The sequence below is a fragment of the Schistocerca americana genome, chromosome 1 (genome assembly GCF_021461395.2).
Source record: "Schistocerca americana isolate TAMUIC-IGC-003095 chromosome 1, iqSchAmer2.1, whole genome shotgun sequence".
In the NCBI taxonomy this organism is placed as follows: domain Eukaryota; kingdom Metazoa; phylum Arthropoda; class Insecta; order Orthoptera; family Acrididae; genus Schistocerca; species Schistocerca americana.
Genome location: NC_060119.1, coordinates 639,329,378 through 639,342,665, shown reverse-complemented (window position 1 = coordinate 639,342,665; position 13,288 = coordinate 639,329,378). Strand labels below are relative to the sequence as shown.

At 38.0% G+C, this 13,288-nt stretch overlaps 2 protein-coding genes across 2 annotated transcripts in view; both read left to right on the top strand.

The window, feature by feature from the left end:
- The window catches only part of LOC124607668 (leukocyte tyrosine kinase receptor), a 915,076-nt gene that overhangs the window by 858,702 nt on the left and 43,086 nt on the right, over nt 1-13,288 (top strand). The window lies entirely within an intron of this gene.
- On the top strand, nt 6,806-7,527 carry LOC124607704 (calsequestrin-2-like). The gene is made up of 2 exons (XM_047139926.1): nt 6,806-6,844; nt 6,943-7,527. The coding sequence occupies exons 1-2, from the start codon at nt 6,814-6,816 to the stop codon at nt 7,137-7,139; spliced, it is 228 nt and encodes a 75-aa protein (XP_046995882.1). The 5' UTR covers nt 6,806-6,813; the 3' UTR covers nt 7,140-7,527.

Below are 13,288 nucleotides of genomic sequence, written 5' to 3'. Positions count from 1 at the left end.
ATTCCTTCTTGCAGAGATGTATTGAATATGTCGCATAAGATTGGACTTATATATTTATAGCTATATTTCACTATTTTACAGGAAATATTGTCAATGCCAACAGACTTTTTATTTTTTAAGGAGGTAATAGTTCTTTCAGTGAGTTAATTTTGCATCATTATCATAAATGGTTTCCGGGCCACTTTTATTTTGTCCACACTGTATGACACAGCGGTCATTATGTCTAATACAAGGATAGCCTTTAAAGTTTTTACAAATTACCCTAGACGGCACTACTGAGATGTAATGTTACTAATTTGCTAAATTTTCTGTAGATCATATTTAAAACAAGCTTTATGATGTGGAATATACCAATTGTACAGACACAGAACATACATTTAGAAAAGATGACAGATATCTGTATGGTTACATGCTGGCCATTTAAAAGTTTTTTCTAAGTAAATGACTGAATATTGATATTCAATAATTGCTGTGTGGTATGGCAGGAATTGTGAAGGGGGAACGTACCTAACCCACATTTTAAAACTCTTCTGCTACCTGTCAGATATTTTATTTTCTGGCGTTGGGAACTTGCTTATTCTGTATAAGAAATAGTAGTAAATAATAATAGTGATGCTGTAACTGTTAGCTGGTAATATTTATTGACAAAATGCAACCTAACGCTAGATTGCGTACTTATGGCTATCCTGTGTGGCCATTTTTTAGTGAGACTTTAAAAGAGAGAGAGATTATTAATTGATTACCGATGCATTGGTTCTCGATTGTGTTCAGGAGACGTACGGATTGATTATGCGAATAATTGACCTTTTGACCCGGATTGCCTGCACGCAATCAGAATCTTCGATGAAAATACATAAGGGACCTATTTGAATATAAAAATGGAAATGAAAGCAAATTAGTGGAATTTCGTAAGATTAACAGATCGGAAGTTGAACACATTAGTGGTCTCATAAATACAGTCGACACACCGCGGTAAAGAGCGAACCTGTAACAAAGCTCATATACAATTTTAAAATCATTTTTGGTTAGTGCAAGAAAAGAATAAGAAAATTACTGCATCGTTAAATATTAATATATTTTGAACAAATTGGCATTAAACTACTAACATTGACAAATACACAATAAATGCATGACTCACATCTGATATTTCTTTTGTGCATGGCGCAGTCCAATAATCGCTCTTTGTCAGTCCGTTCCTACTTAAAAATTAAATGTCCTTGCATGTGCGTAAGTACATTGTATTCTCACTCGAATTACCGAAATGTCTGTTCGTCGTTTCACATAGTTTTTACACAAAATAAAAATATAACTTGTAGCAATGCTATGTAGTACGTATTAAAACATCGGCGACCAAAAGTACAAGGATAATGAAGTCTCTAGAATATTCCTTAACAAAAGATAGCTTGTTCTTTCTTCTGTTTCGCAGCTTCTTGCTATCAAGCGCTGTGGCAATGGTTTTAACCTTAGGATGCATGGTGCTGAAAACACACATGAATGCATATGCAGGGCCTCTGAGGCCCTGACCTAATTAAAAATTTTCCTCTTTTCATATAATCATTCTTTGGAGTTAAATTTATTTCTGTCAAATTTACTGTCATATTGAAAGATTCCTAAGATACAGTAACAGGGTCTGGTGGGCCTGATTAACATTTTATAAATTTTTTAAAAATAACTCTTAAAAGTGGATTTTTATTAGTTACATCCATTTACATACAACATACACAAATAATTTTATTAATGCACTTGTAAGTTGCAGTTTACATCTTATAACATTTATTACAACCTATCTATCTATATCCGAATCCCGCTCCAGCTACTGCCGGGTCTGGGTGCTGACGAGTCCTCTCCATTTGGCTCGGTCCTCCCGCCACTTTTCTTCCTCCACTTGCTGCCAGGTCACACCTCTCCTTTCAACAGACATTCTCACTCCCATTTTCCACCGTGTTCTTGGGCGCCCTCTAGGTCTTTTCCCATCCATCTTTAGTTCTTCCATAATTTTGGGGAGTCTCTGCCCATGCATCCTCTTAACATGCCCAACCAATTTCTTCAATTAAAACATACTCATTATTTACAATATTATTTATATAGGCAATATTTTGACAAAAAGTTATTATTCATTGTGCACATAAAATTGCATTTTTCTTAGTTTTCAATATGTGACAAACAAGCACAAAGAATGCCACTAGTTTCCTTACAAATGTTGGTTTTACACTTAATGCATGTCATAGCACTTTTCCTGTGTTTATTATATGGACAATAATTGCATCTTCTTCTTTTTCCTGGAACAGGTAGTTGGTTCAGCAATATGATATCTTTTTGAACACCACATCTTTGCATGGCATCAACGATTTTCTTTGGAAGGTTAGGGATCTGAATACGAAGTTCCATTAGTGGTCTTACCATTTCCTCTGCTAAATCTCTTAGGAACAAACGCCTTTTATCACTTCTTCCACTATGGTATGTCAGTCCCAACTCTTCTCAACACCAGAAAGCAGTAAAAGACCAAGAAAACCCTCCATTTCAGGAAGCAAAACATTTTTCCACGTTTTACCACGTAAAGCAGCCACTCTTCCTCCTTCAATATTTGCGCAGTGGATGATTTCCTCTAGGATTTCCTTGGAGATGAAATAGTCCCAAGCATCCTTAGGTTTACAGGTTTTCAAACCACGCGCTGGACCAGGTGCCTTCTTTACGATATTATGGACAGGCGTACGAAAAGTTGCAGGAGGATCTAATTTCCAAATCGTTCCATTCCGACTAATGTATGTGTGGTCTTCTATACCTTTTTATGGTGGTTCTTCATTTTCAGACTCTGATGAAGTAATATTATAGGAAGGACTGTCATCTCCCTCAATATTCACATCTGCAGGTTCATTGGCTGATTCTTCACTACTTGCATCTTCAAAAATATTTCCTTCGTTTCAAGAATCATCTTCTTCAAACCACTGAGCCACAACACTTTCAAAATTAGCTGCATTTGCACGTACTGACTCTCTTGCTTTGCATGTCGAAGCCATAGCAAAAAGCGTGTCTCTCGAACAGCAGCTTGTGCAGCACTAAACGAGTCACACTCGTAACAATATGGGTCTTGCAGTAACAAACAAACTACAGTAACAATGAGGCTGACAAGAGCAGCACAGGATAACAATACTATGCAATAATAAAACATTTGATAGCAAAAAGATCAATAACACACCGACATCGCCAATTGGTGAAAGCAGTGTGTATTATTTTTTAGTTATACTATTACTACTACAGCTACTGCTGCTGTTGGCACTTCTGTTACTGGAAATACCACTACAGTTATTGTTGAATTAATAACTGCTCCCAAACAATTGTTGAAGACAATATAGGCTAAAGAACATTTATAAATGTGTGAGGGCTTCTGAAGCCCTGCTTATGCATTCACGGTGTATGGGTAAACGTATTGAATTATACAAAAAACTTAAAAAGGTATCTAGTTCAGACTTGATAGGCGGAATGTCACAGTGTTAGTGAAAGAGTACTGGAAAGCAGTTCGAAATCAAACAAAAAATTACAGAATTTTTTTTAAAAAATGAAGACATACAAGGGCCTCGGAGGCCCTGTATATGCATCCTAGGATTAAATATCTGCGCCCAGCGTGTTACAGTGTTTTTAGAGCAGAGATCGGCAACAGGCGGACCGCGGCCCGTATACGGGCCGCGAAAGCTGGAACCTCGGACGGCCAAATATTCTTAAATACAGTCCGACGACCAACAAAGTATCCCGGCGCCTCGTTCGCACTAGGCTAGTAATTTAGTCGAGTGCTGGGTTATTTAGTAACTAAACGTGTCTGAAAAACAAAAATTTAGTCGAGTAGATTAGCAAATCATTTAGTCCAATCCATTTAATTCTATTTTTCTCGGCGAGTAGCGCCTCCCACCAAGCGTCACTGCTCACTTGTTCATTTGTTAAACAAGTCCGAATCTGTCGTATTTTTAAAAGCGAGCACAGTGGGCGGTCGGTCATTACTTCATTTCGTCAATCACACGCAGGCCGCAGAGCAATTATTCATTTGTTTTACAATTTGTAGTGTGAAAAAACTTTTCGTACATACATACCTACATTAATAATGGGTCCTAAAAAGCGAAAAGTGGACACTGAAAATAGGAGGTTTTTGACTGAATTGACTATACAATATTGTTTTACGCTGCCTGGTAGGCCTCAACCGTTCCAGTTTGCTTAATTTGTATTAAAAAGGTCGCTGTTATTAAAAGTAGCAATTTAACGCGACACTATGAAACAACTCATCAGCAATTCCACAAAAACTTTCCTCTTGGCAGTGAGACTCGTAAAGAAAAACTACAGGTAATATAATTCTATTAGATAATGTATAAATGTGATACGTATAACTGCTCTGTAAACTTATCACGATAAAATTTAAATTACAAGAATATCTCACTTCTTACGAAAAAAGCACGAAATTGCTGGTTCACTGCATGAGTGAGCAAGAAAAATCGGCAGAAGCAGCGTTACGAGTTTGCTGTACACTAGTTGTTGTTGTGGTATTCAGTCCAGAGACTGGTTTGATGCAGCTCTCCATTCTACTCTATCATGTGCAAGGTTCTTCATCTCCCAGTACCTACTGCAACCTACATCCTTCTGAATCTGTTTAGTGTATTCCTCTCTTGGTTTCCCTCTATTATTTTTACCCTCTACGCTGCCCTCCAATACTAAATTGGTGATCCCTTGATGCCTCAGAATATGCCCTACCAACCGCTCCCATCTTCTAGTCAAGTTGTGCCACAAACTCCTCTACTCCCCAATTCTATTCTATACCTCCTCATTAGTTATGTGATCTACCCATCTAATCTTCAGCATTCTTCTGTAGCACCACATTTCGAAAGCTTCTATTCTGTTCTTGTCTAAACTATTTATCGTCCACGTTTCACTTCCATAGATGGCTACACTCCATACAAATACTTTCAGAAACGACTTCTTCACACTTAAATCTATACTCGATGTTAACAAATTTCTCTTCTTCAGAAACGCTTTCCTTGCCATTGCCAGTCTACATTTTATATCCTCTCTACTTCGACCATCATCAGTTATTTTGCTCCCCAAATAGCAAAACTCATTTACTACTTTAAGCGTCTCATTTCCTACTCTAATTCCCGCAGCCTCACCCGATTTAATTCGACTACATTCCATTATCCTCGTTTTGCTTTTGTTGCTGTTCATCATATATCCTCCTTTCAAGACACGGTCCATTCCGTTCAGCTGCTCTTCTAGGTCCTTTGTTGTCTCTGACAGAATTAAAATGTCATCGGCGAACCTCAAAGTTTTTATTTCTTCTCCATGGATTTTAATTCCAACTCCGAATTTTTCTTTTGTTTCCTTTACTGCTTGCTCAATATACAGATTGAATAACATCGAGGATAGGCTATAGTCTGTCTGTAAACTGAAGAGCGAGCAGCGCCTTTGGTGGGGGAAGTGGCCTTTCCCGGAAGAACGCTGCCACTGGCCTACAGGGCCACCCAAAATCAGTTGCCCTGTTACCCGTCTAGCGGTGTAGTTCAGCGTGCAGTGATATACTGATATACGTCGTTTCTGTTTGTGGAATCTTTGTTGCCAGCGTCAGTCAGTTGACTTTGTGTACTCACTGATATACTTCAGTATCCCAAAGTGATGGATAATCGCCCTGCATTGCAAGAAAATGTGCGGAATACGAAGAAGAGGAGGTATTTGCGGAGTAACGAGCGTTCGATCGTCTCTAACGTTATTACAGCGTGTGTTAAGGAGGCAACACAAAAAGAACTGTTGGTTAACATTAACAGCCCCAATCAAAGGGCTGCAGTTTATGCAAACGTCAGCCTCGCCACTATAGGACGCATAAGGAAGGAACGTGAAAACAAGCCGCATGGTTTACTGGAATCGCCGCGAAGGAAAACTGATAATTTAGGGAGGAAACCCATCGTCATAGACAGTTTCACAAAATCAGTCATTCGACAAACGATGGAGGACTTTTACATAAACCAAAAAATAGTGCCGACATTACGGAAATTGCTTAATGCCGTGAAACAAAAAATACATTTTCCTTGGCAGAAAGATGTTTTACACAAGACATTGCGTGAAATGGGATTTACCTGGAAAAGATCTGTAAGTAAACGAAAGATTCTCGTAGAAAGAACGGATATAATTGACTGGCGATGTAAGTATCTGATCCAAGTGAGGAAATTAAGGGAGCTAGGCAGAAAATTCTTTTATATTGATGAAACTTGGGTGGACAATAACATTACTTACAGAAAATGTTGGCAGGGCCCTGGCGTTGAGGGCATTATGGACAATGTTAGCGGAAGCAATAGGATTATAGTGGTGAATATCGGATCAAAAGATGGGTTCTTACCCAACGCACAGTTGGTTTATAAAGCGGGTTGTGCAACAGGAGACTACCATGGGCAAATGAACTACGAAAATTTTTCTAATTGGATATCGAATAAAGTGATTCCGAATCTGCCACCGAACTGTGTTATTGTTATGGACTACGCTTCATATCACAACAAGGAACACAACAAAGCTCCAACTAGGTCCTCGAATAAAAGCGAAATGATTGAATGGTTATTAAAAAATAAGGTGGAAGCTGAGTTGACAATGAGAAAAACAAAATTATTTGATTTAATTAAACAACATAAGCCGGAAGACAAAGTATTTGAAATTAATAAAATACTTGAAGCCCATGGACACACTGTGCTGCGACTTCCACCATACAACTGTGACTTAAATCCAATTGAAATGGCGTGGGCAAAGCTCAAGAATTTCGTCAGAGGAAGAAATATTCTTGGAGATATTTGCATGACGAAGTTGCTGCAGTTGGTGAAAGAAGGTATGTAGACATTTTCTGAGCTTCCATGTTTTATTCCGAACTAAATTTTGCCGTAACCGAAAGAGAGCGTATACAAAAACTTGTCCCAATTGTTACAGGTTTTGAAACGATAAGTCAAGATGACTGGAGTGCATACTGCCTCCATGTGGAGAAACTTGAAAGAGAATATTGGGTTAAGGATGGGGTTATGGAAGACATAATAGACGCTATAGTTATTAATTTAGAAAGTGATGACGACGAGGACGACGACGACGACGACAGTAATGATAGTGACAATGTTGATGATGACCTCTAAAATACGATGTATGTAAACAGGCAATGAATATTTTTTTGAAAAATATGTTGTGTGTTCTTTCAAGCCTGACTCTGCTCATACACTATGAAATTTCTTTTGGTAGAAATGTAGTACATGGTAGTAAAAGATTTTCCAAGATAAATACAGTCAAATGTTGTCCAAAGCAATAAATACCATTATCACTTGTTGTACAAAACCAGGAATAACTTGAGAGCTTCATGGTAAAATCAATTAACGTTTCGCTAGCAGAACGTGATTCAATCACGTAATACATTTAATGCCTAGAGAACAGCAGCATTTGAATATACTCTGTCACTAAAACTCTATCTCGGTTACTATTCACATGATTCTAAGGAATATTGCTTAAAACATGTGTGCAATAGCTAATCTAAACACTACTGAAATTTCTTTGGAGACACGTATACCGATTCTGGACTTCTATGTAAAAAGCTTGACATACAAGGTGCGTTCACATATTAATTTTTATTTTTTGGTAAGAACTTTACTTGTTAATCTACAACAATGTTATCCTATTCAAAATATTCCCCAGTACATGCTATACACTTATGCCAGTGCTTTTTCCAATTCCCAAAACACTTTAGGAATTATTTCCTCGGGATAGTTCATAGGCCTTTTGACTGCATTTTTAATCTCACCCATTCTTGTAAAACTGCTGTCCTTTAAGGCCTGCTTTGAAATGTTTATACCACTTGTGTGTTCTGGGTTTACTCATAAGAGACTCACCAAAAGCAATATTTAACATTCCTAAAAATTTGATACACTTTATTCCATTCTTATAACAAAATTTAGTACAGATTCTCTAATCTATTTTTATACAAAACAAATAATAGTTGATTCTACCAAAACACATATAACTTTTTTGACAACTGAGAGCCGGCCGCGGTGGTCTAGCGGTTCTGGCGCTGCAGTTCGGAACCGCGGGACTGCTACGGTCGCAGGTTCGAATCCTGCCTCGGGCATGGGTGTGTGTGATGTCCTTAGGTTAGTTAGGTTTAAGTGGTTCTAAGTTCTAGGGGACTTATGACCTAAGAGTCCCATAGTGCTCAGAGCCATTTGAACCATTTGACAACTGAGAACTGGGTAAATACCCAATATGCAAAACATTGCACAGATACTTTTCAGACATGTTTACGAAGAGAGTGGCAAAAAAAGCAGTGCAAACCGAACTAATACAAAACACGGAATTATAAATTTCTGCTTACTTTTTAAACACTCTTCGTGTTGCAAGAATTGTTAAGTTCCAATGCAGACCCTTTAAAGAAAACTTCTACATTTTAGTAAGAACAAGCCTTAAATTCTACAGGTTGATTGCACTATATCTGGTTCGTCTTACGAATAGAGGAACATACATTCACATGAACAGGCATTCGGTTCTATGTTTGTAGTAGAATACTGACTTCCGTTCTTATGTTAATATTATTTACTCTATAATGTTTTGTTTCGAAGAAGCTATCGTCTTTTGTTTTCCTTATACTCTTAATGCATTTGTCTAAAAATAAACACAGCCGGGACGTATCTGTACGCGGCGTCGCCACAGATATGAAGCGCGCACCGCCGCAGGGCCGGTACTACGTTGTGAAACAGCCTGTAGAAGCGCCCTGTGACGTAGCAGGGTAGGCAGAGTGGGGACTCGCTCGCTCGCTCTTCAGTTTACAGACAGACTATACAACCCTGTCTCACTCCCTTCCCAATCACTGCTTCCCTTTCGTGCCCCTCGACTCTTATAACTGCCATCTGGTTTCTGTACAAATTGTAAATAGCCTTTCGCTCCCTGTATTTTACCGCTGCTACCTTCAGAATTTGAAAGAGAGTATTCCAGTCAACATTGTCAAAAGCTTTCTCTAAGTCTACAAATGCTAGAAACGTAGGTTTGCCTTTCCTTAATCTATTGCCTCACGTGTTCCAACATTACTACGGAATCCAAACTGATCTTGCCCGAGGTCGGCTTCTACCAGTTTTTCCACCCGTCTGTAAAGAATTTGTATTAGTATTTTGCAGTCATGGTTTATTTCGCTTGTTTTTCGCCTGTCTCGTACATGGAGGTAGAATAAGGGGAGATGGCACTACAGACTTACGCTGTACGTTGTTACTTGTTTTGAAGCCAGTGGGCGGGGCCTGCCGCCATCTTGGATCCCCCAAAACATTAGCAGACGAGTGTTTACAATTGCTTCTTATTCGTCATTTCTGTCTTGTGCACACGATATTTGTGTTATATAGTAAATGTTACACAGTTCAAAGTGAACAACACAGCATAAGGAACGCAACGTCCATCGTTTTTCTTGTCTTAAATGCGTATTCGATACAGTAATACGACACGAAAATACGACGCATCTGGCCTCAGTACTGTAATTCCGTTTTGTTTATACACTTCAAATAACCGAGAAGAGAAGTATGTGATATGAAAAACGTGCTTTCGTAATCCATTTCTATTCACTTTCATTGTGTTTGTGTCGATTATTGATAAAGCCAGAACGCCAAAAGCAATGATTGATAGTTTAGAGGCACCGATTTGTATTCGTCGAATTTTCAAGTCAAATGCATATTTTAAATGTTCAAGTTTGCAAGAAACTTACCTTATTTCCTTTGGTGTCCCATAGACATATACAGGGATGGTATAAACAAGCCAGCTGTCATGTCAACAGTGTGAAAGATTCGTTAAATTATGAAGGAAAAGAACTGAATTTAAAATTGTCAGGCCCATTGTAGTTTACACGTGTGCTTTGTTTTTAATTTGTACCTACCAAGTGACATTCAGTGTGGCAAATAACAGCAATTTACAGGGTAACACGACAGCAGAGTGATTAATGTATTGATCTAAATAGCCTGGACTTAGATATGGAACTTTGCTTTAACACATATGTAACCCTTTAAGTACTTATAATTTAACCACAGTAACAGGGGTTCCACACATCTTACCTGAAATTTAATTAACTACATATAGTTACATCTTTATATTAAATTATTGCATTTCAAAACATAAGTCCCCATTCCAAGTATATTTTTTGCCAGGACTTCTCAGTTACTTGGGAATAACGAAACAATGAAAACCAAGTGTATTGCTCACTTCCTTCCAATTAATTTTAAATTCCATTTTGAGGGTTTTAGAGTACACACAGTTACAGCAAATAAGTCAGTAACAATATTAATATCCCATGCAATTACTTTTATTTATTCATTCTTTCATCCATCCATCACCCAGATAACATTTAGTATATTTGACATTTTCAATACAACACATTAGTGAACACAAGTATGAAAAATAATTTATTTTTCTCTATAATGAGTGGACAAATGCTGACATGGCAAAATATACATAAGCAGTTAAGAATTTACTTTTTACAGACTAAACTGAAATGAGACAAATTTGATGAATGCAATTCAATATGAAGAAGAAAAGCAATATTTTACACAATATTGCTCTAAGAGAGAATTCTCCAGTTTCAAAATTCGCATTTCAATTGCGTGACATTCTGTGCCAACATGCTGCCAATTTTAATCACTTGTACTTGACAAAGTTACACAGTTCTTTGATTAACATTTTCAATTCCAAGTAAGAAGTGTTTGATTGATGCAACTGGTAGTCTACAAGATCTGACTCACTGACAAATTTTGAAAGTGTTTTCCAAAAATATTAGTCAAAGTCAACTCATCTGGGCATAGACACACAAATCTTGGATAACACACAGTATTGAAAATCTTAAAACATACCTGGGAAATAGTTTAAATAGAAACGAAAGAAAGATTTAAGGAACAGGGTATTATACCTAATGATGAACAGCATTTTACCATTATTTATGGTGTATTAACAACATGCAGAAAAAAAATGCTCCATTGAGAGAGAACTTTCAAATTCACTGACCCTTAAAAAGCACCAGCTTTGTGTATGCTGATCTCAACTTTTTTGCATGCAGTGCATCTGTTGCACATTTTGCAGAGTGTTTCTGCCGTGTCAGCAGATACCTTTTGGCAATCGCCTTGATAAGCAGCAGTAAATGATTGTCTAATGGATGCTGATCCTTCATGTGTTCTGTCAAGTCACTGAATATTGGTCTGTACAGAAATGTCGTGAGTATTTCTGACACACACTTAGTATATAGGTGCTTCTTTGGAACTTCCCAATCTCCAGCAGTGTATTTTCTGAATGTCTTTTCTGCAGAAAGGCAAATGTCAACAACATCATTTGATGGTGAAATTAAACCACCTCTACTCTTCATATGTATAAGGGAATATAAGGTATGACTGCCATCACCTCGCAACACAGTTAAGCATTGTTCACACTGAAGTGTACTTTCTAAGTGGCGAACGACAAAACCTGCAATGTACACTACAATATGGGCAGCCACTTCAGACAGAAACACACCAGCTTCAACATAGTCATGGTCATGAGTCACTAAATAGCTGTCCATGTCTACTAACTGTGAGCGAGTTGAGGTGAGATTTATGTGTTCTTCAATACTCTGGCCACAGTAAGTCAGAATAGAGATATCTTCAAGTGCTATACAATTGCCTTTCTCAGACTCACGAATCTCATTGTGTACTAATAGCCTTTTGTAGGCAGACATGAACTGACGTGCAGTTGGGTTATTATTCCACCCACCACGACTACGAATAGCACTGAAAAACATTTCTAAATGGTCTTGAGAGCACTTGTAAATTGGTAGGAATTTCAGCAAAGCTGCAGAAGATTGAGGCTCAACTAGCTTCGCATACAAGTGTAAAACACTGTGTATACAAATAATAAAGCCAACAAATCCCGTCTTCCTGTTGGAGTCCACAAGTTTTATGTTATGAGGCACTGGAGACACTGAAAGTGTTTTGATGTATTTCTCTGTATCCAACAAAAATCCTTCCACAACTCCACTGATTCTGGGTTAGGCTCCTCGAATTCAGCACATCGAAAAGGTTATTGAATATGCGGATAAATTGTATAGTTGCAGATGCATCGTCAAAGCCAAGGATCTTCATATCAGAACAATATTGCATTGCATCTGCCACAGAGTTGCTGAGCAGCTGGGCTGCTAATCTGACTTTCATTTTGTTGCGTAAAAAATTTGTATGAGAGCCTGTAATGCTGTTGCCTAAATGAAGTCCTTCTTTTACCTGTATCTTATGAAGCAGTTCAAAAAGGTACCAAGAAATTACACCACCTTTCTCATCCCAGAAATGTTTCTTCTCTCCTAAGGAATTTCTCACTAATTTCAGCATATGTGGAGGATCTAGCAAAAATGCCACTTCACAAGTGGTACCTTCAACAATAAATGTTGTCTTTAAATTATGAAGGACAAGATTGCATCCCAAGTATTTGGCCATGGATAAATTTGTGGCACAACCATCAGAAGACAAAGAGACCACCTGAACACCACTGGCACTGGCAAGGCTAACGCATTGTTGAATTATTTGAGCTTTCTGCTCCCCTGTTATCCCACAAGTCAAAAAGTATCCCACTGGTAGCTTCCAAGAGGCATTAATAGCGCACAACATCAGTACAAATGCCTCTTTAGCTACAGGTAAGCTATCCATGGCTATAGAGGACCCCATATCAACATAGCCATAATACTGACTACCATCAAACTCAATGTGTTGCCTAATTGCAATCTCATCAACCAATAGGCTGCAGAGAATACTGTTACCTGATCCTGATGCTTTAGACCTAATTATGGCAAAAGCTTCGGAAGTAAATCCAGGTGCCCCACCCACACACTGGTACCACCTTGATAATGTTCTAGGATGTGGTAGACATGTATTAAAAGTATTTCTGACATACTTATATGCTCTTGGAGAGTAAAAGTGTAAGGTTAAGGCAAATGATCGTAGTTCGGGTCTGTATGTTCTAGGCACACTCTGACAGTTTGCTTTTGCAGTTTGCCGTTGCAACAACTCCTTCTGCATTCCAGGAATACTTTCCAGGACAGTAAGGCCACTTTCATCAATAAAATTATTTTTCCTAAGTTCATTAATAACACTGTTCAAAGATGTCACTTTCTTTTTTAGACGTCGTTTTGACTGCTGAAGAACTTTTATTTTTTTCTTGTATTCTTCATTTTTTGATGATAAAAAACTCACATCCCTCTTGAGTTTTTTTACCACAACTGATGCTTCATCATGTCTACTACTCGAACACTTTGTGG

Coding starts and splice junctions, on each gene's coding strand:
- LOC124607704 (XM_047139926.1), top strand. CDS start 6,814: ATGACGAAGTTGCTGCAGTTGGTGAAAGAAG. Junction 6,845..6,942: donor GCTGCAGTTGGTGAAAGAAG/GTATGTAGACAT, acceptor CAATTGTTACAG/GTTTTGAAACGATAAGTCAA.